At 40.4% G+C, this 27,940-nt stretch overlaps 1 protein-coding gene across 1 annotated transcript; it reads left to right on the forward strand.

Moving 5' to 3' along the window:
* Positions 1 to 1,100: 1,100 nt before the first annotated feature.
* On the forward strand, positions 1,101 to 27,236 carry LOC127549035 (vomeronasal type-2 receptor 26-like). Its single transcript, XM_051976786.1, has 6 exons — positions 1,101 to 1,238; positions 4,998 to 5,164; positions 7,185 to 7,476; positions 12,402 to 12,629; positions 22,763 to 22,886; positions 26,084 to 27,236. Exons 1-6 carry the CDS (start codon positions 1,101 to 1,103, stop codon positions 27,022 to 27,024), a joined length of 1,890 nt encoding a protein of 629 aa, XP_051832746.1. The 3' UTR covers positions 27,025 to 27,236.
* The last annotated feature ends 704 nt before the right edge of the window (positions 27,237 to 27,940 follow it).

A 27,940-nucleotide genomic window follows, 5' to 3' on the forward strand; every position in this document is an offset into this window, starting at 1 on the left:
AAAGGTGAGTCAGGATGGGGATCCCAGGCTTCCTAACTCATTGTGCAGAGAACGGGCCGGTCCCCTCCCTGTGGAGCCCAGGGCCAGGGAAGGCCTCTCGTTGGCAAAGGAAGCGGGGCTCTCGCTGAGGGGCATCTACCAAGGAGGGAAGTGGGGGCCCCAAAATGCCCTGGGCCTTCAGCGGGCTCTTTATCCTGGAACTAAAGGAAGGCCCCCAGGGCTCCCTCACCCCCACGTTTGGGGCCTTCCCAGCTCCATTTTCTAGGCCTTCCTTCCCTTCCCAGGCATTGCCCGAGCCCCAGGTCCTGCGGGACCACCGTGTTCTCCCCCTCCTGGCTGCTCCTTCCCAGAAGCCTCTTCTCCCTCTGGTGAGGGGGATGATGGGAATGATTTCCAACCACAACAACAACAATAAATGGTGTTTTTTGGCCCTTTAAGGTGAGGAAAGTCCCCTGTGTGTATATACGTGTCCCTGTACGTGTACGTACTTGTATAAATGCACGTGGACATATGTTCTTACACACACTTTGTTTCCCTTGAGCTCCAGAGGCTTAGCTCAGGAGCCACGTGCTTCCAGGAGACCTCCTCTGCTCCCCAGGTGTGTTCTCTGTCCTGAATACAGGAGGTCCTGGCGCACAGTAGGGGCTTAACAGATGCTTCTTCCATCCCCCTTCCCCTCGTACTTCAATTCTGCTTTGGCTTTATTTTGTTTTTCTTGTTCCGCCATTTTTCAATCACGTCCCACACTTTCTGACACCTTTTCTGATTTTCTTGGCAGTAATCCTGGGGTATTTTGTCATTTCCTTCTCCAGCTCATCTTATACACGAGGAACTGAGGCAAACAGTGACTTGGCCAAGATCACACAGACAGGAAATGTCTGAGGCCGGATTTGATCTTAGAAGATGTTTCCCTGACTCCAGGGCCGGGGCTCTCACCACTGCCCCACCCGCTGCCCCTCCTTCCTTCAGTTCTGTGCATGGTCCATCTCCCCCAGGGGAATGTAACCCAGAGGGGGAGGGCTGTCACTCTTACTCGGTGTCTAATAAATGTGTGAGGGGGGATCGAAGGCCTCTCCAGCTTTGGGGGATACACAGAAGGAATGTCCCAGCCTGAGGAGGCCTCCAGGGCTGGGGAGCGGCTAGAACGAGCCCACGTCCCAGGGAGACCCCGGACCCTTGGAAACGCGAGTGTGGGGGAATGTCCTGGCGCCTCGGGCCTGCTCTCCCGCGCTGCAATAGTAACTGCCGTGTATAAAGTGCCCACTATGTGCCAGGTCCCGTGCTGAGCCATGGGCAGATATTAACTCATTTACTACTAATACTAATAACGACTGTTTATGCAGCACATCCTGTGAGCCAGGCCCTGGGCTAAGGGCTGCACAAGTGCCTCATTTGACCTCACTGCACCCCCAGGAGTTAGATGCTATTATTACCCCATTTTACATCAGGGCAAACTGAGGCAATCAGAGGGGTTTCCCAGGCTCCCACAGGGAGCAGGTGCCTAAGGCTGCAGTGGGACTCGGGTCTCCCTGGCTCCAGGCCTGAGCTCCATGTTCTGCCCCACTGAGCTGCCCCTTCCAGGCCAGGCGTCCCTGGAGCTCCTGACTCAGCCCTTGCCTCCCCCCTTAGCTTGGCTCTCTCCCTTCCCAGCTCAGGGGTCAGACAACAACAGACTTGGGCAGGACCATGGAGAGCCCTGGGCCCTCCCACAGCCCCCCCTGTTCTGCCTGAGGCTGCACCAGATCCTGGACCTGGAGCCAGGAGCCCTCAGAGGGCCTGAGTCTGACCCCTCCTGCTCCAGAAGAGGCCCAGGGAGGTCAGGGATCTCAGCCAGTCACAGGGATCAGCTGGGACCCCCCCGGGGGTAAATGATGGTGATCAAAGGAGCCTGTGCTGAGAACTCCCTCTGGGGGCTCAGTGTGGGAGCCAAAGGCCACAGCAGAGCTCTGAGAGCTCCTGGTCCCGGGTTCTAACGGCAAAGAGGCCCAGGGAGGGGATTCAGCCTCAAGGCCATGAAAAGGGGCTTAGGGAGCCCTGGCAAAGCCGGGGCAACGTGCCCTGTCCTTGTACATTATTCCCATCGATGCAGGGATCTGGGGTTCGGATACGGGCAGCCCTGAGCCCTCGGGAGTCTCCGTTTCCTTCTGTTTTAGGAGCTGGGATCACGGGGGAGGCAGCGCCCGGAAAGTCGTTCCCTGCCAGGGAGGGGGATGGGCCCTGATGAGACGCTCCCCAGATGCCTGGTTCTGAGCCCTTGCCCGCTGGGCCTTCTCTGTGGGGAAGGAAAGGAACAGCTGCCCTGCTGCCCGTCCCCCTGGGCGTCGTGTGCTCCCCTTTAGAGCCAGAATGGCCGAGGTCTCCTCACTGTTCTGGATGGGCCGCAATGGTCCCCTCAGAACCCGGAGGTTCAGTCCCACCTTGTCTCTCCCAGAAATTCATCCCAACATCCCCAGCTAAAAGGGGGGCCTGAGGAGGGTCAGAGTGAAAGGGAACAAAGTCCTGGGCAGTTCCAGGAGTTCCCTGCCAGAGGGGGAGGGCTGCCTGAAGTCTCCTTGCCCAAAGGGCTCCCAGCAGGATCCCGGATTAATCCTGGAAACAAAGTCCTTCAAAACCACTGGTCTCTGCCATAGCATCTTTATTCACAAATGTCCCAGGCAATGTTTGCTTCCTTGTGTGTGTGTGTGTCTGTGTGTCTGTGTGTGTGTGTGTGTGTCTGTGTCTGTGTGTCTGTGTGTGTGTGTGTGTCTGTGTGTCTGTGTGTCTGTGTGTCTGTGTCTGTGTGTCTGTGTGTGTGTGTGTCTGTGTGTCTGTGTGTCTGTGTGTCTGTGTGTCTGTGTGTGTGTGTGTGTGTGTGTGTGTATCTGTGTGTGTGAGTGTGTGTGTCTGTGTGTCTGTGCATCACTGTGTGTGTGTCTGTGTGTATCTGTGTGTCTGTGTGTCTGTGTGTCTCTGTGTGTGTGTCTGGGTGTGTGTGTGTGAGTGTGTGTTTGTGTGTAACTGAAGCCCCCCTCATTCCCCCAATTTCCTCTGCTGGGAGCACTTAAGGAGACCCTACTTCATAAAAAAGCTTTGTTTTAACATTCTTTTTCCCTGAGATTTATTCCAAAGTGGGAAGAATGAGCCCCTGAGAGGACCCTGACCTCCCCATGTGAGGGGCAAGTTCCCTGAAGAGCCAAAAGTGGATCTTCCATGGGAAGGGTCTCAGATGGGACAGGGACAGTCAGGAGACAGGAGGCAAGTTCGAATCTGGCCTCAGGCACTTACTGGAATCACTTTGTGACCCAAGGTAAGTCCTTCACCTTATTTACTTCAGTTACTTCATCAATCAAAGGAGGTGCAGGGGGAGCTGCAAAGCCCTCTAGGAAAACCTCAACATGGGGTCACTGAAGATTAGACCTGACTAAAATGCCTGAACCTTGTCGGGCCCATTTCCAAGATGCAGAGAAGGAAGGGACCAAACCAACATACCAAGGTCTCTGAGGTCCCTGCCAGGTCTGGCTATAGGATCCTTTGCCTTCTTGTAGTTAATCAAGGTGAGAAGATGGCCTGGGATCCAATAGGCAAAGGCAGATATACCAAAGTATTTCATGTTTGGTTCTCTTCCTTTTTCTCCCACAGCTCTGACTGGTTTTCGCTGCAAGGAGCAGCATCTCTTCCCCCAGGACTAAACTAATCTCTTCAACTGGAATCACAGTGCAAAGGGCCCCATCTCAGCCACTGGGTGCCTCTCCCTCAGACTGGAGGGCTCAAAGATGGAACTATAAGCTTTGGTCCAAAGAGTTTCTGACTGCATGAACTCTGCCTGGGAACATATCTAAGGGCAGTGGTTGGCAGTAGGAAGGGAATTAGCTTTGGGGTAAAATCTCAGGATTGTTCTGCTCTGAATAGTATAAAGGCAGAGGAGTCATTCTTATCTCCTGGGAGTCATTTCTCATCAGTAAAGTGGAGATTTCAGGAAAGATTTCCTCCAAATGTTCCTGGAACTTCATAACTCATTGCTCCCAATGCCCTGAGTACAAAGATTTATCTGTAGATCCTGTGATTTCTGCCTTCTCAGGTGGGGAAGATGGGCCTGCAGGTGTCTCTGTTCTAGTGGTTGGAGAGTGGAAATCTGTCATCAAAATCCTGGACTGAGGAAGCTCTGAGGTTCCTTTCTTCTCTAACTGATGGATGCTATAATCCTCCATAAAGAGTGAGACCCACCAGCAGAGGAAAACTGTGAGCACTGGACTTTCTCTAATGACTCTTCCAAATGGATGACACTGCGCCCTGAGCAGGAGACCTGGCTCACACGGACCCTGGTGCAGGGAACTGGATGAGCAACAAGGCCACATATTTACAGTTTTTCATGGAAATTCTCATCTGTGAAGGATTTAGTAAATCTTGTGACCTACAATAGAATATTTCAGGAGGTTTCTCCATCACAGGTGATTGATTGAATTCAGGTCACAAAACTATTTTCCTACAAAAGGCACCTCTGGGATGGAGCCTGACTTGGAACAAGGGAAAGAGAGATCAAAATATAATTTCGCACTTATGATTTCCCCTGGACGCAGGGACTCAGCTGGAGATGCCGCAGGCAGTCTGGTCCCCGGAATTCTTCTGAGACTGAGACTTCTCTGTGGAAAATGGAATAAGAGGAATGGAGCCCATCATTATCTAAAAATAAATGTACCGGGAGACAGAGAGAAAGTACATAACGGTCACTCATCTCCCACCATTGTCCTTGTCCTGCACATGGACCTGGCTAATGTCCCTGTTTCCTCCAGTGTGACCTGAGATCAGAGCCCGGGCTTCTGTAGAGAGACGGGTCGTGGCTGGTGGGGAAAAGTCCCTCCTCAGTCCCTGACTCAAGCAGCTGACTCGGCTGTAGCATGAGCAGTCGCTCCACTTCCTCAGAGTTAAAGCTCTGGTTACTGTTCAGGGGGATGTGGCCCTGTGTTGTGAGAAGCATTTCTCACCTCATTCCTTCCCTTGCTGTGTGTCTGTTGCTGCAGCTTCCAGGTTCTGGGCAGACTTGCTTCGAAGACCTTCAACACAAGGATTACATCCTTGGAGATGTGGAGATTGGCTTCTTTCTCCCCCTATCCTTACCTAAATCCAGCAACACAACAGGAGCAGCGCAATTTCAGAGACCTCCTTACAATGGTTGTAGGGCTTTTCGGTAAGTGTCTCTCTGTCTGCCTGTGCTCATTTTCACTGGGAGGATGTGGGAAAAGTCCTCATTGCTCAGTCTGAGTCGGGCCGCTCCCCTCTCCCTGTCTCTTACTGTTTGTTTCTTCTTGGCAGCTTTCATTCTGTCTCCTTAATGTCAGAGTTGAAGAAAGAAAACCCTTTCCCCTCCTTTCCCTTCCCATTCCCCATCAAACAGGCCGTGCCCAGGCTTCTCCCTCCCTACCAGGCTCAGTCTCTTGTCTCCCTCCCTTCCCGGCCATCCTGACTTCATGTAAATAGTGAAGGGTTAATGGCCTGAAGTAGCAGAAGTGCTTGGGCCTGGCTGCCTTTCTACCCTAGGACAGAGTCATTGCTGAGTGTGCAGATCCTGAGCAAAGGGAAATCTGCCCCGTTCCCAGGAAGGGAAGCTGTGTCTCCTCCCCAGCTTTGCCTATCTGCCAACAGGAGAGCAACCCTTGTTAGGAAGCCATGGGACCCCTTCTTCAGGAAATTTAGGGTTAGGGATAATTCTAGTCCGCCCACCTCATTTATGAGCGGGAAATACGATTTTATGTTTACTCCTTCCTTTGGGTAAGTGAATTTATCATTATTTTCTTTTTTTTTATTTTGCCATGAAGTAATGTCATCATGAAAATTAGCGTGTCCCAGCTTAGGGAATCTCAAAGCTACTGAGTACATTGGGACTGATGGAGCCTGGAACTGAGGGCTGGGAAATTTGACTTTATTTAGGAAAGACAGAATTGTGCAGGATGGAGCACTAGCAAGAACTCAGACTTGCAAATGGCTTTAGGAAATGCCTGTTCCCTCTCAGTGATGTCTGGAGAATTCTGTTTTCTCCAAGGGGTGTGAGAGGGGCTGCTTTTACTTTCTCAAGCTAATTCTTCCTTAACTGCATGAACCAGGGACAGGTGGGCGTGTTTACTTTCTGGGATTTTGACAAGGCATCCAGACCTTCCTGCTACTGCAAAGGTCTTAGTTTTATGGTTTGTCACTATCAACTCTCTTTGCAAAACCCTCCTTTACATGGCAGGATCTCAGTATATAGCCATGTGACACTCAAATATAACCTTTTGTAAGTCTGCGCTGTAGTAAAAAAAATTCAGTTTCCTCCACCGATTTCTGGATCATTTTCCTCCATCACATCAGAGAAGCTGATCAGCTATTTACTCTGCCCTCTGCTTGTTGAAGACACACCATGAGTTTCACTGAATGGTTCTCTGGCAGAGAAGAATTCTTTTCTGAAACTTGTTGTAGCCTTGTGTCATTATTGAATCCCTCTGGATTCTTTTTTGACTTGAATTTTTCTTTGTAGTTACAAATAAAAATTCTCTATGAATCAACACTCATAAATTATAAATATTTTATAACAATTGTGTATATTTTTGTCTAAGAAACAAGGCCATCAAATGATATGATTTACTCGTTATTCTTTTATTGCCTCAGTATGCTTCTTTTTATTCTATTTGTTGTTCATCATCTAGGAAAAGTGGGAAGTTTGACCTAAAGGGAGAAGTTTCACCAACCATTTTGAAACATTAAATTACAATCCTGTTCTAAATCAAATGCCCTTTTATCTTTTATGAATTATTTGATTTTTATCTTGAGAATGGCACTCCATGCAGAAGGTAAGGCCTCCATCTTGTCAGCACTGATGATAATTTGATGCAAATTGAATATAAGTCACAGTACCTTATTTCTTCCTCCCATCATACTCTAAAGCTTCTAGAGTCAACAACTATCCATGTCTTCTTGTGGAATGAGTGAATGGCTCAAGCAAGCAGAGTTACCTGAGGACAGAGAGCCAGTAGTCCTCACATTACAAATTACAAAAAGAAAAGAATATTGGAACAATGTGTATGGATAGAGGCTAGATTGAATTCAAATGGAAGGAGCTAAACAGCTATTAGAATCCTTCATTTTAACTAAATGTTGGGAAAGTCCCTCTTCTGAAATGAATTATTTGTGAAGGTTGTATTAATGTTTTTTAACGTTTACCATTAATTCAGCAGAACTATTGAAACCAATTACCAGCAACTCTTCATGCCCGCCTTCACTCTACATGAGATTAACAGAAATCCCAAACTGTTGCCCAACATTACCCTGGGATACAATATGTACAACATCTATTCCACTGAAGAAAGGACCTTGGAGAGCTACCTGTGGTGGCTGTCTGGAACAAACCAGAGCATCCCTAATTACAACTGCAGAAAGGGAGGAAAGGTTGTGGCTGTCATTGGAGGAGCCACGTTAGCTCTCTCTGTTCAGATGGGGACCCTGTTTGACCTCTACCATTTACCCCAGGTGAATGAGATAGAACCTAATAGATTGTCTCTTCTTCTGTACAACCTATTAGTCAGAGCAGTAGTATTGGAAGTAGATGTAGCAGGAGCAGCAGCAGTAAAATAAAATGCATCTCTGTGTACCTTTAAAAATTAAAAAATTGTTTTACATATGCATTGCTTTTGATCTTCACAATAAACTCAAAATGAAGATATTATTGTAACTCCCCTTTACAGTGGAGACTACTGTGAATGAGAAAACTTAAATTGTTATCATGTAGCTAGTGATTGACTGTGATACTAATTAATTCAGGTCTTCTTAGAACACTTTAACTCTCTAATGACTGAACAAAGCCGCTGTTTTCATCCTCAAGGAAATTGAATAACTCCTGCAATATCAACTCTATTGTAAGACAAGAAGCCAGTTAGTTTTCAACCCAAGAAAGTATCTGAAAGCAAAACTAGTTATATTTGCCCATTACACAGATAACTTCAATAATGATTGGAGAAGTTAAAGTGTTTACTCAACACTACACAATTCACTAGTGGAAAAAAACTGATTAGATCTTACCATTCTTGACTTTAAGTTGAATGATCTTTCAGGCTTTTTCATCTCATTCTAGGAGCTTCATTTTTCATAATCATAATATTATTAGTCCAGAGATTATTGAGATGAGAATTATTTATAAAAGGAAACTGAGCATGAGCACTGATGTATACAGTGCTTGTTTTGGGGGAGCCCTGGGAAGCCTGTCCACACAGCTGCCCTAAGAACTCCATGAGTACATTTATGAATGTACAAGAGTTTGAAAACATTCCTGACATTGTTCTCAAAGAGGAACCTAACAATGAATGGGCACAGAAGGAAAGCAGAAACATACGGTGGGAGGAACGACATTTCAGAAAGCACCTCATGTTTTCTAAACTGAAAAGCGACCTCTCTGAGCACTGTAGTTTCAGCTGGCTGCTTAGTGAACTTTGTCACTGGTCAGTCAGAGGAGTGACTGCTTTGTGTGTTCAGAAACAAGAAGAAAATTAGGGATGATTTCATGGAAGAGAAACAATGAAAATTTAGATCGTTTCATTTAAAGGAAACGGAGGTCCGTTTGGAATATGGAACTATGCATATAAAGGGTGAAGGACTGGAAGCCTCTCTCCATTTATATCCACATTTCTTATTTTTTTTTTGAACCTAAGATTATTTAACTACAATTTAACATTATTTAACTATAATTTGTTTAATGTCCAATATTTCAGATTCTATATGTAAGGTCTTTGGAGAAAAACCCATTGGGATCTTTGGTGTCTCACTCACATTGAAACTATAAATAGTCCTGACCATATACTTGGAGAATAGTAAAAACAAAAACTTACAGGTTCAAAGAGCATAGGAATTAACTCTAGATGTCCTTGTGGAAACATGCCTGAACTCTCTAATTGAGGGAATCATGAGAAAGAGTTCTTCTAGCATCTTTGTTGCCAGATAATAAAATAGAAGGAAGTCTGGTCTAGAGTTCCATATGGAATTATTTTCCTTTGATTCTGATCAGAGAGAACATGGCAGGATAAGTTGAATAAGTCTCCTTGGCCAAACAGGCAGCTTCTTTCCTACTGTGATGTGTGGGTATATATCTGACCTTCAGATCTGAAACACTATTTGTCATAAATAATTTGAATTTTCATCAACCTCTAATGAAGTCCATGAATATCTGTTTTTTGTCAACGAGATAAATGTTCTTGCCAAAGATTGTGGTCATGGTTAACAAATTTGGGGGCAGATGTTTTGATGTCTCGTGGAGAATAAACAATACATTTCAAGAGATAAATGGAGAGACTTTCAGAGAGAAATTGTCATCGATGATAAACTTTACAATAAAATCTAAAACTTTCTTCAAACAATAAATATGCCAGTTTGAAGAAGTATATTTTACTTTAGCTCTCTCAGCAGCAGCGTGCACCTGCTCATCCGTATTTTTTTTCTCATCCAGATTACTTATGGTCCATTTGATCCCAGTCTTGCTGACAAAGTCCAGTTTCCTTCCCTCTATCAGATGGCCCCCAAATCCTCTTCTCTTCACCGAGCAATTGTCCGCTTATTGGTATATTTTCAATGGAACTGGATAGGCCTGGTTGTCTTTGATGATATGAGAGGGGAGGAATTCCTCAGGGCAATGAGAGAAGAAATGAAAAAGAATAGAGTTTGTGTGTCCTTCACAGAGAAGATCCCTCTAAGTGACAGAAAACAGAGTGAAACCTCTGAGGCCTCCAAGTCCAGGATCCTAATTTCAGAAGTCAAAGTCATTGTCATCCATGCTGACACAGAATCATTTACGATTATGAGAACCTCACCAGGATTCTTATTTCCAACCAAGAAGGTGTGGATTGCCACATTTCATTCAGACACTACAACAAGAGCCTTGTACCATTATGGTTTTACTTTCCATGCTTCTCTCTTCTTTGCACACTTGGTTACTCCAATACCTGGGTTTGAGAGTTTTATCTCGGATTTTTTATCTCCTTTAAAGAAGAGGTTTTGTCTTCTTACAGAATATAGGCCATCACCTTTGAAATGCTCAGATCAACCAGATATCCCAGAGCAAGATTTATATTTACCAAATGCCTCCATGAAATATTCACCTTTTTACCCTGTGCGAATGTCAACATCCACCTTGAGTTACAACATCTACAATGCTTTTTATGCTGTGGCGTGGGCTCTCCATGAAATACTGATGAAAAGATCCCTGGGAAATGAAGAATCTGCATTGCCTCATCCATGGCAGGTAACAGGGAAAGTATGGTGCCTTTTTAGTGATGATTTTTTGAGTATTTATTTTAGCAAGAAGTGGGACACGGGAGACATTGAAGACTTTTCAATTTCTAAAATGATTCTGATTGTATATTCCTCAATGATTTTATTGTTGGTTTCCAATATTTGTCAAATTGCATATAAAACTAAAATTAAACTTCTTTCCTAGAGTCTTAGAGATGTAAATAAGCTTACATTTTATATTTCCAATTCAGTTCTGGACGTTTCTTTATCATAAATATTTGAAGGCCCTTTATTTCATTGGGAACCCCTTTTTTTTCCTGAAGGACTGAACTCAGGTTTTCTGGGTAGGTGATTCTTAGTTTTAAGTCAGATCCTTTTTTTTTTTTGCAAATTTATCCTATTCCAAGCATTCTGATCTTTCAATTAAGAAAATGAGGGCTCTTTTGTCATCCTGACTGTAGCTCCAACATATAGATGTGCTTCTTTCTGCATCCTTGCACTATTTGCACCTTTACTTTGGAGACCTAGAATTGGGCTAAAATGTCCCTGGTGATTTCCTCTGGGGATCTTTTTCAGTAGATGATCTGTGGCTTCTTTCATACTCTATTTTATGTTCATTTTCTAGAATACAAGAGAAATTTACTTGATATTTTCTTGAAAGATAGAATCCATGTTCTTTTTCATTGTAGAACTCATGTAATCTCATAGTGTTAAATGCTCTCTCTTCTCTCTGTTTTCCAGTTGAGCATTTTCTATGGGGATATTGCATATTGTTTTCCATTCTTTTTCTTTTTGGCTTTTTCCTTTATTTCTCAAGGTGTCATTAAGCTCTACCTTCTTAGTTCTAATTTTTAAGGAGATATTCTCTTCAGTGGTCCTCTATATTTTCTGTTCAATTTATATAATTCTGATTTTTAAAGCATTTTTCCCCTATTGTCTTATTCTGCTTTCTTTTACATCTCCCTCATTTCTCTTCATAATTATGTCTGTACCTCCCTTTTGAAAAATTTTAAGCCTTCTGTGACTTTAGACCAATTCTTACTTATGTTGCAGATTTAGTTGATAAAAGAGTTTTGACTTTGTTATTTTCTTCTGAGTGTGGATTTTTCATCTTCCTGTTCATCACAGTATTTTTCTATGATCAGACCATTTTCTGTTGTTTACCAATTTCCCCAGGCGATTATTTGACTTTACCTGTTTACTAGAGTAGTGCCCTGTTTCCAGGGTAAAAGAGCCAATGGCCCAAGCTTCAGGAGTTTGTACAGCTATTTTCAGAGATTCTTCAAGGGAGCTGGATATTTCACTTCTTCCAAGGTTGTCTGATCTTAGAAGAAATGTGTTTATTAATGTCCCGACCTCTATTCTGTTCTGTGAGTTACCAGAAGCACTTTTTCCTGCCCTGCAATTGTGAGGAGATCCATATTCCGCTGTTGCTAAATGTTGTCATGTGCTAGTTCTCTTCCTCACTCTCAAACTGTGAGCCAGGAAGGTGTGCTCGATCTGGGTCCTAGCAAAGCAACTGAGTTCTAGCCCAGTGCTTTAAAAGAGACCCTTGTAATGCCTTCTGACAAGCTCTTCAACCTCTTACCATGTGTGGTCCAAGAACTCCTGCAATGGCTGCCACTTCTGCTATTTCTTGGAGTGTTGTGTATTCAGTGGCTGCTGAATTGAGCTCCTGCTTTACACCAAGTGCCTTTAATGTCACACAAATGGTTTGATAGTTAATCCTGCAGATGGGAGAAAACCACTTCAGATTATCAAGGATGGGAGAGCCATGGTCTGGCCTGAACATCAGAACAATCTCTTCCAAGGCAGGAGGGAGGGCAGAACAGGAGAGGTTTAGTCAGAGACATCCATCAGGAGGCTGTTGCAATAATCCGGGTGTGAAGTCATAAGGATGTTCCAGGAGCAGAGAACAGGAGGGGAACATACTAGAGAGACGTCAATAAATAAAATAAAGGGGGTGAGAAACAATGAGGACTTGAGTGTGAAACTGAAACTACAAACCTAGGAGATGCAGGCAACCCTGCGGGTGTCAGAGGGTCATTTCTCTGTCCCACAAGAAATTCAGATTTGATCCCACCTGAAAATAAGAGCACGAGACTCCATAAAATCTCGTGTACAATTGCCTTTCCCTAGGGTACCGCTCATGGATGAGCATTTCTCCTCTTTTTCAGCTGCACTCCTACCTCAAGAACATCCAGTTTGAGAATATTGTTGGTGAGCAGGTGTTTGTGGATGAGAACAGACGCACAGAGGCTCACTATGCCCTTATGAACTACATATACTTCGATTATCGTAATGGTCATGTTCTCTATGTGGGGGACTTTATCCCAGAAGCTCAGCTCGGTCAAGATTTTACAATTTGTGCAAATGTCATAGTGTGGGACGCATGGAGTTCAAAGGTCAGACACATTGTTAATGTTACTTTATGCTCCTAAACAGAGGAACAATCCTTGACTTATGTGGTGTACTCTCCAGTACTGACAGGTGCAGCTGGCTGGGAAAATGGATAGACTGTAAGCCCTGGTTCTGTTTCACTTGTCATAAATTCATGCATGTTTTACCTGTTTTCTCTGTAGCTTTCCTCTTTATCATTTTTTACAGCATTATTATGCTTTATTATATTTATATATGTCTACATATGTATATTCTTAAACACAGAGAAATTTTGTTGCATATATACATATATATGTAAATTTATATCTATGTATTCACATAGATATCTATAAATATAATACCATTTTATATTCCCATTTTTTGCCATTTCCAAAGCAGGCATGAATATATTTTAATTTGTCTTTCTTTTCAACTAATATAGGAAAGAATGCAAAAGCCTTTAGCTTATATGCAGCACAATATAGAGGATTGAATATATAACCATAACTTTCCATTTCTCATTGCTTACTTTTTCCCTAAAAAATGTATCTGTGTATCTGTCTATCTGTGTGTGTGAATGTGTGTGTGTGTGTGTAAAACAAAAGTATCCATGTTCTATCTTTTTTGGGAGGTAAATTGTTTATACTTGCATCTGTCCTTTGTCATTGATTTTAGAAGTGATAGCACACAAAATGACTTAGACTTCAAAAGTGTTCTTGGAAAACCATCGCTGTTACTGTGAACAGTATTTTCCTAGTTCAACTCATTTTACTTTTTGTTATTTCATGCTATTTTTACCCTGTTTTTCTAAAACCAACCAGTTCATCATGTCTAATAGCACATCGCTATTCTCTCACTATTATATACACCACATCTTGTTTAGTCACAGTGAATAGAGCACCGATCCTGGAGCCAGGGGGAGCTGAGTTTACATCCAGTCTTAGACACTGAACACTGTGACCCTGAGCAAGTCACTTAATCTCAATTCACACACACACACAGACACACACACACACACACACACACACACACACAACCAAGACCAAAGTCTATTAGAATTATGTTCTGCCATCTCATTGTTGAAATGAAACAAGTCCATCCCAGCTGACCCTCTTATAATCTCATTACTTTGTAAAATGTTCACCGGGTTCTATTCATTAGTATTAATATTACCTCTTTATCTCTGGTACTCCTCAGTAAGAGTTTGTTTTCTTCCTTATTGCTTTAAATTGTATCTATTTTTGGTTTTACTTGATCTAAGATCAGGACCATTATTCCTGCTTTTATTTTTACTTCAGCTGAAGAATAATATATTCTGTTCTACTCTTTACCTTTAATCTGTATGTATGTTTTTGCTTCGCATTTGTTTGTTGCAAACAATATATTGAAGATTCGGGCCTTAAATCCATTCTGCTCTCTACTTTTCTTTTCTGGGAGTTCTCATCCCATTCATATTCTCACTTAAAATTACTAACTCTCTATTTCCCAGCAATTGATGTTTTTCCCATTATACTTTTCTCTCTCCTTTCACCCTTTCATTCCTCATCAGTGTTTTGCTTCTGATCCTCACATCCCGCAATATGCCCTCCCCCTTTTCAATCACTTCCCAGTTTCTTTATCCCTTCCCTTTCTACTTCTGGCTTTCCTTCTAATAACTTTCTTTTTTTTTTTCTTTCCCAGTCCCATTTCTACTTCTATAGACAGTGAAAAAAGTTTCAGTATGTAATAAAATATGTAGGATTTTCCCTCTGTGAGTCCAAACCCAGGAGATTAAGAGTCCACCAATGCTCATACTTCTCCCTCTTTTCCCTATATTGTAATAGGCCATGTGTGCCTCTTTGAATTTAGCTCATTTTACTTCCCCTTTTTCTTTTCCCATTGCAATTGTTTTCCAGCTTTAATTTCTTTCTTATATCATCACATTGATGTTAACTTATTCCTACACCTTGTGCCTAACATTCTTGCACATACAGGTCCCTTTCCCTTCTTGAAAATTTCTTGGGGATATAAGCCCAGTCGCAACACTGCTGGGTCAAAGGGTATACACAGTTTGATAGCTTTTTGAACATAATTCCTAATTGCTCTCCACAATGGCTGGATGTATCCACAATTCCACCAACAATATATCAGTGTCCCAGTTTTGCCCTCCAACATTCCGCATTATCTTTCCCTGTCATTCTAGCCAATCTGACAGGTGTGTAGTGATATATCAGAGTTGTCTTAATTTGCATTTCTCTGATGAATAATGACTTGCAGCCTCTTTTCATATGGCTAGTTTCAATTTCTTCATCTGAGAATTGTCTGTTCGTATCCTTTGACCATTTATCAATTGGAGAATGGCTTGATTTATAAATTACAGTCATATAATATTATATATTAGAGTCAATTCCCTATACATATATTGGAAATGAGGCCTCTATCAGAACTTTTGACTATTAAAATGTTTTCCCAGTTTATTGCTTCCCTTCTAATCTTATCTGCATTAGTTTTGTTTGTACAAAAACTTTTCAACTTGATATAATCAAATTTTTCTATTTTGTGATCAATAGTGATCTCTAGTTCTTCTTTGGTCATAAATTCCTTCCTCTTCCACAGGTCTGAGAAGTAAACTATCCAATGCTCTTCCAATTTCTTTATAATCTGATTCTTTATAACTAGGTCATGAACCTATTTTGATCTTATTTTGGTGTATGGTCTTAAGTGCGGGTCAATCCCTAGTTTCTGCCATATTAATTTCCAAATTTCCCAGCAATTTTTGTCAAACACTGAATTCTTCTCCCAAAAGCTGGGGTCTTTGGATTTGTCAAACACTAGATTATTAAAGTTACTGGCTATTTTGTCCTTTGAACCTAACCTATTCCATTGATCAACGAGTCTATTTCCTAACCAATACCAAATGGTTTTGGTAACCGCTGCTTTATGGTATAATTTTAGATCTGATACAGCTAGGCCACCTTCATTTGATTTTTTAAATTCCCTTGAAATTCTTGACCTTTTGTTTTTCTTATGAACTTTGTTGTTATTTTTTCTAGGTCATTAAAATAGTTTTTTTTTTGGAAGTCTAATTGGTATAGTGCTAAATAAATAGATTAGTTTAGAAAGTTTTGTCATCTTCATTATATTTGCTCGCCCAATCCAAGAGCATTTAATATTTTTCCAATTGGTTAGATCTGACTTTATTTGTGTGGAAAGAGTTTTGTACTTTTACACATATAGTTTCTGATTTTCCCTTGGCAGATAGATTCCTAAATATTTTATACTGTCAGTAGTTACTTTAAATGGAATTTCTCTTTGTAACTCTAACTGGTGAATTTTTTTTAGTACTATATAAGAATGGGACTTCCGGTTAAGATGGCGGAGAGGAGGCACACAGCTGCATAAGTTCCACGCTTTCTCTCACTAACCATTTCATTACAAGCCTCTGAATTAATGCTTGACTGAAAAAAAAACCCACAAATAGTTACCAAGAGAAGCCATCCTTGAAATTCACCAAGAAAGGTCTGTCTTTACTGGAGGGCTGGAACGGTTTTCGATGGTGGGCGCAGGCGGCGGGCAGTGGCAGTGAGAGCACGGGAGCAGACGGGAGAGGGGGTAGAGAGTGATCGCAGCCGTCTCTGCGGGGAGAGCTTTGCTACAGGTTTGGATACTTTGCCCTGGCAGCAAGTCAGCAGCCCAGCAGAGAAGCTAAAAACACCGGGGGTGAAGAATACAACCCCAAACAGCTGATTTCTCTCAGGATGTGGCCGCCCTCTCCCCTTCCACCCCACAGTGACTCAGCACGCTCTGGGATCTCAGAGCGCAGGCGCAGCACAGTCCTACTAGTGCCTCACTGCTGCCCCCTGCAGTCTGGAGAGGAAGCTCGATAACACACCCAGCCCCTCCCCCAAAGAAAGACTCCAGTTTTTTCTGTTTTTCTTTGCTAGTTTGTCTTTGATTATTAGACAGAATGAGCTAGAAACTGAAGAGGACTTTAACCCTTGACAGCTTCTATACAGATAGAGAGCAGACTCTAAATCCTGAGGAGACTAAAAACAGACTGTCTCCAGGTGAATCCCCAAAGGAGGAGATCATCTGTTCCTCAGCACAGATGAACCTCATAGAAGTAATTAAAAAGGCTCTCACAAGGGAGCTAGAAGAAAAATGGGAAAAGGAGAGGGAGGCTTGGCAAAAGAGCCTGGAGAAGTCAGTTAAAGAGAGAATGGATAAAGAAGTAAAATCCTTGAAAAATAGGATTGGTGAACTGGAAAACAAAATTGGCGAAATGGAAAAAAATTCCACAGAACAAAAGAACTCAATGGGACAACTAGAAAAAGATTTTTAAAAAGTGAGTGAAGAAAATACTTCACTGAAAATCAGAATTGAACAATTGGAATTGAATGACTCGAGGAGACAAGAAGAATCAGTCAAGCAAATCCAAAAGAATCAAACAATGGAAAAGGATGTGAAATACCTTCTGGGGAAGACAACAGACCTGGAAAACAGATCCAGGAGAGACAATCTGAGAATCATTGGACTCCCAGAAAAATATGATGAAAAAAAGAGCCAGGACACTATTTTCCAGGAAATTATCAAAGAGAACTGCCCAGAAGTCCCATAGGAACAGAGGAAAAAATAAACATTGAAAGGATTCATCAATCACCCACTGAAAGGGATTCTAAAATCAAAACACCAAGGAATATAGTGGCCAAATGCCAGAACCCTCAGACGAAGGAAAAAATATTGCAAGCGGCTAGAAAAACCCAAATCAAGTATCAAGGAGCCACAATAAGGATCCCCCAGGATCTGGCAGCATCCACATTAAAAGATCGAAGGTCCTGGAATATGATATTCCGAAAGGCTAAGGAACTTGGTATGCAACCAAAAATAACTTACCCAGCGAGAATGAGCATCTTTTTCCAGGGAAGAAGATGGACATTCAACGAAGTAAGCAAATTTCATCTATTCCTGATGAAAAAGCCAGAACTTAACAAAAAGGTGATCTACAAATATAGAACTCAAGAGAAATTTAAAAAGGTAAAGATTAATCTTGGGAAGTATATTTCGACTATATAGATGTATAAAGAATACATGTATACCTTGTTCTAGAAATTGATGTGGAAAGGACATTGTACCAGAAAACGGGTAAAGTGGGGGTACTACATCTCATGAAGAGGCATAGAAAACCTATTATATCTGAGAGAAAGAATGGAGGGGGATGAATATAGTGGGTATCTTACTGCCTTCAGAATTGGCTTTAAGTGAAAAATCTTAAGACATATTCAATCTATGGTGAAACTTCTCCCACCTCATTGAAAAGTGAGAAGGGAAAAGTGAAAAGGGAAGGAATAAGCTAAGAGGAAGGGAATACGGAAACTGGGAGGGAAAGGGGTAAGATAGGGGGAGGAACTCTAAGGCGGGGGGAGGGATACTAAAAAGGGAGAGCTGTGAGAAGCAAGTGGTGCTCACAAGCTTAATACTGGGAAGGGGGGAAAGGGGAAAGAAGGGAGAAAAGCATAAACAGGGGTTAACAAGATGGCAAGTAATACAGAACTGGTCATTCTAACCATAAATGTGAACGGGGTAAACTCCCCCATAAAGAGGAAGCGGTTAGCAGAATGGATTAAAAGCCAGAATCCTACAATATGTTGTTTACAGGAAACACACCTGAAGCGGGGAGATACATGCAGGTTAAAGGTAAAAGGTTGGAGCAAAATCTACTATGCTTCAGGTGAAGTCAAAAAAGCACGGGTAGCCATCCTGATCTCAGATCAAGCTAAAGCAAAAATTGATCTAATTAAAAGAGATAAGGAAGGGCACTATATCTTGCTAAAGGGTAGCATGGATAATGAAGCACTATCTATATTAAACATATATGCACCAAGTGGGGTAGCATCTAAATTCTTAAAAGAGAAATTAAGAGAGCTGCAAGAAGAAATAGACAGCAAAACTATAATAGTGGGAGATCTCAACCTTGCACTCTCAGAATTAGATAAATCAAACCACAAAATAAATAAGAAAGAAGTCAAAGAGGTAAATAGAATACTAGAAAAGTTAGATATGATAGATCTCTGGAGAAAATGTAATGGAGACAGAAAGGAATACACTTTCTTTTCAGCAGTTCATGGAACCTATACAAAAATTGACCATATATTAGGACATAAAAACCTCAAACTCAAATGCAGTAAGGCAGAAATAGTAAATGCATCCTTCTCAGACCACGATGCAATGAAAATTACATTCAACAAAAAACCAGGGAGAAGTAGACCAAAAAATAATTGGAAACTAAATAATCTCATACTAAAGAATGATTGGGTGAAACAGCAAATCATAGACATAATTAATAACTTCACCCAAGAAAACGATAATAATGAGACATCATACCAAAATGTATGGGATGCAGCCAAAGCGGTAATAAGGGGAAATTTCATATCTCTAGAGGCCTATTTGTATAAAATAGAGAAAGAGAAGGTCAATGAATTGGGTTTGCAACTAAAAATGCTAGAAAAGGAACAAATTAAAAACCCCCAGTCAAACACTAAACTTGAAATTCTAAAAATAAAAGGAGAGTTCAATAAAATTGAAAGTAAAAAAACTATTGAATTAATTAATAAAACTAAGAGTTGGTTCTATGAAAAAACCAACAAAATAGACAAACCCTTAGTAAATCTGATTTAAAAAAGGAAAGAGGAAAATCAAATTGTTAGTCTTAAAAATGAAAAGGGAGAACTCGCCACTAACAAAGAGGAAATTAGAGCAATAATTAGGAGTTACTTTGCCCAACTTTATGCCAATAAATTCGACAACTTAAATGAAATAGAAAAATACCTCCAAAAATATAGCTTGCCCAAACTAACAGAGGAAGAAGTAAATATCCTAAACAGTCCCATCTCAGAAAAAGAAATAGAACAAACTATCAATCAACTCCCTAAGAAAAAATCCCCAGGACCAGATGGATTTACATGTGAATTCTATCAAACATTTAAAGAACAATTAACTCCAATGCTAAATAAACTATTTGAAAAAATAGGGATTGAAGGAGTCCTACCAAACTCCTTTTATGACACACACATGGTACTGAAAACTAAACCAGGTAGGCTGAAAACAGAGAAAGAAAATTATAGACCAATCTCCCTAATGAATATTGATGCTAAAATCTTAAATAAAATATTAGCAAAAAGATTACAGAAAATCGTCACCAGGATAATACACTATGACCAAGTAGGATTTATACCAGGAATGCAGGGCTGGTTCAATATTAGGAAAACTATTAGCATAATTGACTATATCAATAACCAAACAAACAAAAACCATATGATCATCTCAATAGATGCAGAAAAAGCATTTGATAAAATCCAACATCCATTCCTAATAAAAACACTTGAGAGCATAGGAATAAATGGACTTTTCCTTAAAATAGTCAGGAGCACATATTTAAAACCATCAGTAAGCATCATATGCAATGGGGAATAATTGGAACCTTTCCCAGTAAGATCTGGAGTGAAGCAAGGTTGCCCACTATCACCATTATTATTTAATATCGTATTAGAAACACTAGCCTCGGCAATAAGAGTCGAGAAAGATATTAAAGGAATTAGAGTAGGCAATGAGGAAACCAAACTATCACTCTTTGCAGATGATATGATGGTATACCTAGAGAACCCCAGAGATTCTACTAAAAAGCTATTAGAAATAATTCATAATTTTAGCAAAGTAGCTGGCTACAAAATAAATCCCCATAAATCCTCAGCATTTTTATACATCACCAACAAAACCCAACAGCAAGAGATACAAAGAGAAATTCCATTCAGAATAACTGTTGATACCATAAAATATTTGGGAATCTATCTACCAAAGGAAAGTCAGGAATTATATGAGCAAAATTATAAAAAAGTCTCCACACAAATAAAGTCAGACTTAAATAATTGAAAAAATATTAAGTGCTCTTGGATCGGCCGAGCGAACATAATAAAGATGACAATACTCCCTAAACTAATCAATTTATTTAGTGCTATACCAATCAGACTTCCAAGAAAATATTTTAATGATCTAGAAAAAATAACAACAAAATTCATATGGAACAATAAAAAGTCGAGAATCTCAAGAAAATTAATGAAAAAAAAATCAAATGAAGGTGGCCTAGCTGTACCTGATCTAAAATTATATTATAAAGCAGCAGTCACCAAAACCATTTGGTATTGACTAAGAAATAGATTAGTGGATCAGTGGAAAAGGTTAGGTTCACAAGACAGAATAATCAACTATAGCAATCTAGTGTTTGACAAACCCAAAGCCCCTAACTTCTGGGAAAAGAATTCATTATTTGATAAAAACTGCTGGGATAATTGGAAATTAGTATGGCAGAAATTAGGCATGGACCCACACTTAACACCATATACCAAGATAAGATCAAAATGGGTCCAAGACCTAGGCATAAAGAACGAGATTATAAATAAATTAGAGGAACATAGAATAGTTTATCTCTCAGACTTGTGGAGGAGAAAGAAATTTGTGACCAAAGATGAACTAGAGACCATTACTGTTCACAAAATAGAAAATTTTGATTACATCAAATTAAAAAGCCTTTGTACAAACAAAACTAATGCAAACAAGATTAGAAGGGAAGCAACAAACTGGGAAAACATCTTCACAGTTAAAGGTTCTGATAAAGGCCTCATTTCCAAAATATATAGAGAACTGACTCAAATTTATAAGAAATCAAGCCATTCTCCAATTGATCAATGGTCAAAGGATATGAACAGACAATTTTCAGAGGATGAAATTGAAACTATTACCACTCATATGAAAGAGTGTTCCAAATCATTATTGCTCAGAGAAATGCAAATTAAGACAACTCTGAGATACCACTACACACCTGTCAGATTGGCTAAGATGACAGGAAAAAATAATGATGAATGTTGGAGGGGATGCGGGAAAACTGGGACACTAATGCATTGTTGGTGGAGTTGTGAACGAATCCAACCATTCTGGAGAGCAATCTGGAATTATGCCCAAAAAATTATCAAATTGTGCATACCCTTTGATCCAGCAGTGTTTCTATTGGGCTTATATCCCAAAGAAATACTAAAGAAGGGAAAGGGACCTGTATGTGCCAAAATGTTTGTAGCAGCCCCGTTTGTAGTGGCTAGAAACTGGAAAATGAATGGATGCCCATCAATTGGAGAATGGCTGGGTAAACTGTGGTATACGAATGTTAGGGAATAGTATTGTTCTGTAAGAAATGACCAGCAGGATGAATACAGAGAGGACTGGCGAGACTTACATGAACTGATGCTGAGTGAAATGAGCAGAACCAGGAGATCATTATACACTTCGACAACGATATTGTATGAGGACATATTTTGATGGAAGTGGATTTCTTTGACAAAGAGACCTAACTGAGTTTCAATTGATAAATGACGGACAAAAGCAGCTACACCCAGAGAAAGAACACTGGGAAACGAATGTGAACTATCTGCATTTTTGTTTTTCTTAACGGGTTATTTATACCTTCTGAATCCAATTCTCCCTATTCAACAAGAGAACTGTTCGGTTCTGCAAACATATATTGTATCTAGGATATACTGCAACATATCCAACATATAAAGGACTGCTTGCCATCTAGGGGAGGGGGTAGAGGGAGGGAAGGGAAAAAAATTGGAACAGAAACGAGTGCAAGGGATAATGTTATAAAAAAAATTACCCTGGCATGGATTCTGTCAATATAAAGTAATTATTAAATAAAAATTTAAAATTAAAAAAAAAGTAATATATAAGAATGCTGAGGACTTATGTGGGCTTGTTTTGTATCCTGCAACTTGCTCAAGGTGTGGATTATTGGTAATAGCTTTTAAGTAGAATCTCTGGGATTTTCTAAGTATACTATCATATCATCAGCAAAGAGTGATAGTTTGGTTTCCTCATTACCTACTCTAATTCCATTAATCTCTTTCTCAGCTCTTATGGCCAAAGTGACTGAGTGTTACAGAAGAGTGGGTGACAAATGGAAAGAATAAGTTGGAAAGAATGACATAAAAGACATAAGTTGGAAAGAATGTGATCATTCATATATATTCCTAATTATGTACCTGTGGAGGTGGTTATCCAAACCAGAATGTCAAAAAACAAACATAAATAGCTGTCAGTTAAAAATGTTTATTCCAGTCTCCTGTCACTGTCTTAGGTACCCTCTGCCGTATGTAGTGCCAGTTGTCCTGCTGGATTCAGGAAGTTGCCTTTGGAGGGGAAGCCTCCTTGTTGCTTTAGTTGCTCCCCATGCTCAGAAGGAGAAATCTCCAATTATATAGGTGAGTTACTGCAAGGAGGTCGCATCTCATGGTTCCTGCTAGTAAAAAAAAAAAAAAGAAAAAAGAAAAAAACTAAGAGCATATTCTTTGTCTCAATTTTACAGAAATGTCGTGGCCTCTGTAAATAATTATATGAGCCTGAGAAAGAGCAGAAACTAGAAACTTTTCCAATAAGATAAAGAGTGAAAACAAGATTCCTATTATCACCACTATTAAGAATCTCTGTACTAGAAATGTTACTTTTAACAATAAGAGACCAAAGTGAAATGAAAATAATTCATGTATGCAATGAAAAACACTAGTATCACTCTTTGCAGGAGATATGGTATGTTTAGAGAATCCTTGAAAATGAACTAAAACTACTTGAAATAATGAACATTTTCAAGACAATTGGTGGATAGAAAACAAACCCACATATATCACTGCCATTTGCATGTTATCAACAAAGTGCCAGGCATGAGAAATAGAAAGAGAAATCCCAGGTAAGTGTAAACAAGACAAAATATATGGAAGTCTCCTTGCCAAGAAAAAGCCAAGAACTGTACAAACACAATGACATGGCAAAATTTTCCTGCTGCATAATGAGAAAAATAATATATAGGAAGAAATTATTCATCATCTTATTTCTTTGACGAACTGCAATCACTTGCCCTTTTACTCCAAGATAGTGTGTCATGGATATACACAAAGGTAAAAATTAAAAACAATATATACAAGTGTCTATATATTTATATGTATATATGTAGAAGTAGAGGTGTCCATATTTATGTATGCACATACATGTAAATATATATGTTTATAGATTAGGGAGTAAGACAGATGTCTTTGCAAGAAATAGAAAGGGAGAAACAGATAGATATTGAGAGACAAAGGCAGAGATAGAAATAAAAAGAAATGAATAGACAGGAATAAAAACAAAAATATTGAAATGGAGAAGGCAAAAGTAAAGAAAGTTACCTAATGGGGAGTTGTATTCCATACATTAGAGACTGCAGACCTTTCTCTAACTTAGGGGTCTGGTTTCAGTGGAAAATTTCCCCAACACTGACCAAGAGCTGAAAAGTAGCAGGGTCTTTCAGAGATCGTGGTTCATGTCCCATAAGAAACCCAGAGCCATGACCTGACTCTGTAAGCTCCATAGGAGCCATCCAAATGCTGTTGTCCCTTTCTACTGATGATCCAGTATTGCCTTTCCCTATTTCATTGTTCTAATGCTTCATGGTATTGAACAATATAGAAACAAAAAAGTCAGACATAGTGAGGAATGCTAACCAAACTGGCCTTTTCCCCCTGACATTGTAACCAACACAGTTGAAAGCAGAGATAGCCCTGAGACTGAACCTGTGTCTTGACTGTTAGAGGGAACTCCTGCCGCAGGATCAATCTCTACTAAGAAGGTCAGGTATTTAGCTGGGCCTTGTTTTCTGGGAGATACCAAAACCATTGTGGAGCAGAGTGACTTCCACAGTATTAAAAGTGCATCTGCCCCTTCATGGCCATCACCTGTTTTCATCACACTGCACATGGAGTGACATCAGATAATTAATCGGCTCAGGAGGTTAAGAAATGAGACATGGGATAAGGAAATCACCACGTGGGTCACAGGGTTTGAGGAGTCAACACTGCATCCCAAGCTCCAAGCAGAATGGATGCTGCCATAGCTTATTCTAGCATTGCATTTGAGCCTGGCTTTACGTGGTTTGGAATCTAAGAGAGAAAGCAAAAGAGGAAACCAGAGAACAGGCTGCTTCTATGAGAAGATCCTCCAATTTGTACAAAATTTAGATGATCCCTTAATCTCATCTGCTGCTTTAGTGGGGCACACATGGTTCTCTCCCCTGCAATGAGGGCAAACTCTTGATTTAGTGATGAGAAGGATGAGGATGATGGTGATAAAGTTATAAGAATCCTGTAAATCGAGGGTCAATTGTTTGCTACATATGTTCTCTCTCATTTGATGCTCATAAAGATGGTGTAATTATTTTCCTTATTTTTCTGAAAGGAAGAAAAAGACAGATTCAAGGATATTATTTGCCCAGTAAACTCTGACTTCAAGTCCTATTCGCATTCAAGTAGCCATTTACTTCCTGATAGAGCACAGTCAGATTGAAACAGTTGAGGGTAATTTGTGACATAGCTGGCATGTCACTTCGGGTTTTCACTGCAAATGTGTCAGGGGCAATAAAAGATTTGTGAAGATTACAGAGAATGTGGGAGAATAAATGAGGAGGAAAAAATAATTTTTAGGCATCAGAGAGACTGCTGATAGCAAGAATGGTTCTAGTGTGTCATTGAAGAATTCTAGATGCTAAATTCAGGTCTCATGGATCTGAAAGCCAGGGTTAAAATAAGGTCAATCCAATATTCCAAATATAGTGAAAAAATCCAACTGAGCATCCAAAGAGAATTTTTCTTTAAATTAATTGATAAAATGAAGGTATTAACGGGTTATCATTGAACATATTGAACATTGAACATTGAACACTATTGAACATATCTAGGAAAGGCTTCATTTCTCTTGGGATGAATAAAAGCAACACTTCCAAAATAAAAGAAACAGGTTTTCTATAAGAAACTTGCCATTATTTAATAAGTCATTAATCAGTCAATCAATAGTCATTTAGTGTGAGAAGAACTTGGTCATAAATAAAGGGGTAGAGTAATAAAAAGAAAATGAATCCTTCATTCAGGGAGATTCTATTCCAACAGAGGAGACAAGAATACACACATTCCCTGTATCTACCAAGGAAATGTTTAAAATTCATATAAATCGGTTGTGGAAAGGTATAAACAGGAACCTAGAAAGAATGAGGAAGTATTGATACAGGTAGCTCTTAAATTTGAGTTGTTGCCCAACACAACACAGAAATAATCTGGATATTTGATACAAAAAGGCTCTGCTGTCTAAGCTTATTGTCCTTAGTGATTAGGTTAAGAAGAAAAGGTGACATCACTTACATAAAAGGAATAAAGAGAACTTGAACCAAAGCCAACAGTGATCAAGGGCATGAATACATTTGATCTGGCCAGTGTAGCAAGTAACTTACCAGTGACTATGTCATTCAGTAAAGAGTGAATGGGGTTTTGCATCCTGTGGAAGCAGAAGGAATTGCTGCAGGTCTCATGACTATTTCCTACCGTGGGAATGAAGAGAAATATTTTAATCTAAATGTTAAGTCCTTGTTTGTCTTCTGCAGATGCTGAGCAGTGTAAGAAGTGCCCAGAGGATGAATATCCCAATGAGCAGAGAGATCGCTGCCTCCCCAAGACTGTGACCTTCCTGGATGTGAATGAACCTTGGGGGAAGGCAGTGATAGCTGTAGCTGTTTCACTCTCATTGCTCACGGCCCTGGTTCTGTGGGTCTTTGTGAAGTTCCAAGACACTCCCATAGTCCAAGCCAATAACAGGAACCTCAGCTACCTGCTCCTCACCTCCCTTTCCTCCTGCTTCTTCTGCTCCTTGCTCTTCGTAGGCCGTCCTACCACTGCTTCCTGCCTTTTCCGACAAACAGTATTTGCAATTGTGTTCACAGTGGCTGTTTCCTGCATTTTGGCCAAAACCATCATCGTGGTTCTGGCTTTCAGGGTGACAGGGCCAGGGAGCAAGATGCGGATGTTCCTTCATCCCAGAGTGCCCTACTGTGTGGTTCTCATCTGCTCCGGAATCCAAGCGCTTTTCTGTGCCATCTGGTTGGGGACCCATCCCCCCTTTCCAGAGGCAGACACACGCTCTGAATCCAGGCACATTATCCTCACGTGTAACGAGGGCTCCGCCTTTGCATTTTACTGTGTCCTGGGCTACATGGGCTTTCTGGCCCTGGGCAGCTTCACCATAGCCTTCCTGGCCAGGAACCTGCCCGATGCCTTCAACGAAGCCAAGCTCATCACGTTCAGCATGCTGGTGTTTTGTAGCGTCTGGGTCTCTTTCCTCCCCACATATCAGAGCTCCAAAGGGAAAGCCGTGATGATCGTGGAGATCTTCTCCATCTTGGCCTCCAGCGCCGGGTTACTGGGCTGCATTTTTATTCCCAAATGTTTTGGGATTCTCCTGACATCGTGGGAAAATAACACAAAACAGAAGAAGAATCAAAGGAGTTCCAGGAGCATGAATTCTTCTTCTTCTTTTTTTTTAATGTGATATCTTTATTTTCCCCTTTCCATGTAAAACAATATTTGTAACTTTTTTAAAAGTTTTGCCTTCCACATTCTCTCCCTTCTTCCCCAACCCCAGAACCACTGAGATACCACATGTGCAGTTACACAAAATATTTATATAAATGCCTTCTTGAGAAATATACATGCATCATTCCTTGGGTTAATAAAAAGAACTCCTAAAAATAAAATTTTTACAAACTGTGTAGCATCCAATTGTTTCATCATAAAGACCTTCAGAGCAGTTTTGGACCATTTTGTTGTTGAAAAAGCAAAGTTATTCACAGGTGACCAATCCACTCTATTGCTTGACTTTGTACACATTACATTTCAGTTTTCATATGTTCATGTATCTTTCCAGATTTTTCTGGTCATCGTAGTTACGAATCATCAAAGTATTCCATCATAATTACATAGCAAAATTTCTTCAGCCATTCTGCATTTCATGAGAATTCCCTCAATTTCCAATTCTTTCCCCAAGAACAGAGGTCACATCAATATTTTTGTACGTATATTTCCTTTTCCTTTTTTTCTTTTTTTATTATTTTATTTTATTTTTTGGTCTCTTTATTATTTTTTTTACAAAATATGCATATTTTATACAAAAACACATATATACATACATATATGCAAAATACAAAATAAAAATTACAAAATATGCACATTGCAAATAGAGAAACTCAAACAATAGAATCTCTGTTCCCATTTTTTCCCCTCCCTCTCTCCACCCCCTCCCCTAGATGGCAAGCAGTCCTTTATATGTTGGATATGTTGCAGTATATCCTAGATACAATATATGTTTGCAGAACCGAACAGTTCTCTTGTTGCATAGGGAGAATTGGATTCAGAAGGTAAAAATAACCCATGAAGAAAAACAAAAATGCAGATAGTTCACATTCGTT

The sequence above is a fragment of the Antechinus flavipes genome, chromosome 1, assembly GCF_016432865.1.
Source record: "Antechinus flavipes isolate AdamAnt ecotype Samford, QLD, Australia chromosome 1, AdamAnt_v2, whole genome shotgun sequence".
In the NCBI taxonomy this organism is placed as follows: Eukaryota; Metazoa; Chordata; class Mammalia; order Dasyuromorphia; family Dasyuridae; genus Antechinus; species Antechinus flavipes.